Genomic DNA, 326 nt, shown 5'->3' on the forward strand with positions numbered 1-326 from the left:
TCCAGAATCGAATCGTTCAGCTGTAGCACTCGCTGTAGCACTAGCTGCCATGCCACGTGAATGAGGCACGAGGGCTGGGATATTGTCAGGTCGCCCAAGCCTAGACAGGGGGAGTCAAGAGGCAGAGGTCGGGTTCGAACCACGGACCTTCCGGTCAGTAAATTCGCGTCCTAACCACTTGGTCCAGGGGCGGACAAGTATTCCGATCCCATGTGAAATCCACTAGGACGAACCCGGTACAGGAGACACTAAGTGATAAAATGCATCTATGACTACACAGTAGGCGTGGGATGCTTAGGGAAACCCGTTTTGGAAACAATGTACGC

At 53.1% G+C, this 326-nt stretch overlaps 2 protein-coding genes across 2 annotated transcripts in view; one reads left to right on the forward strand and one right to left on the reverse strand.

Annotated features, from left to right (window-relative positions):
* The window catches only part of T265_12666 (hypothetical protein), a gene marked incomplete at both ends in the record, with an annotated part of 41,324 nt that overhangs the window by 3,704 nt on the left and 37,294 nt on the right, over positions 1 to 326 (reverse strand). The gene's annotated exons all lie outside the window — the stretch shown is intronic.
* Positions 61 to 326, forward strand: part of T265_00900 (hypothetical protein) — a gene marked incomplete at both ends in the record, with an annotated part of 1,199 nt that continues 933 nt past the window's right edge. Inside the window, one exon of the mRNA XM_009164795.1 lies at positions 61 to 153. Within this exon, the coding sequence (XP_009163059.1) occupies positions 61 to 153 (93 nt within the window). The remainder of the gene's footprint in view (positions 154 to 326) is intronic.

This window comes from Opisthorchis viverrini, assembly GCF_000715545.1.
Source record: "Opisthorchis viverrini unplaced genomic scaffold opera_v5_9, whole genome shotgun sequence".
NCBI lineage: Eukaryota > Metazoa > Platyhelminthes > Trematoda > Opisthorchiida > Opisthorchiidae > Opisthorchis > Opisthorchis viverrini.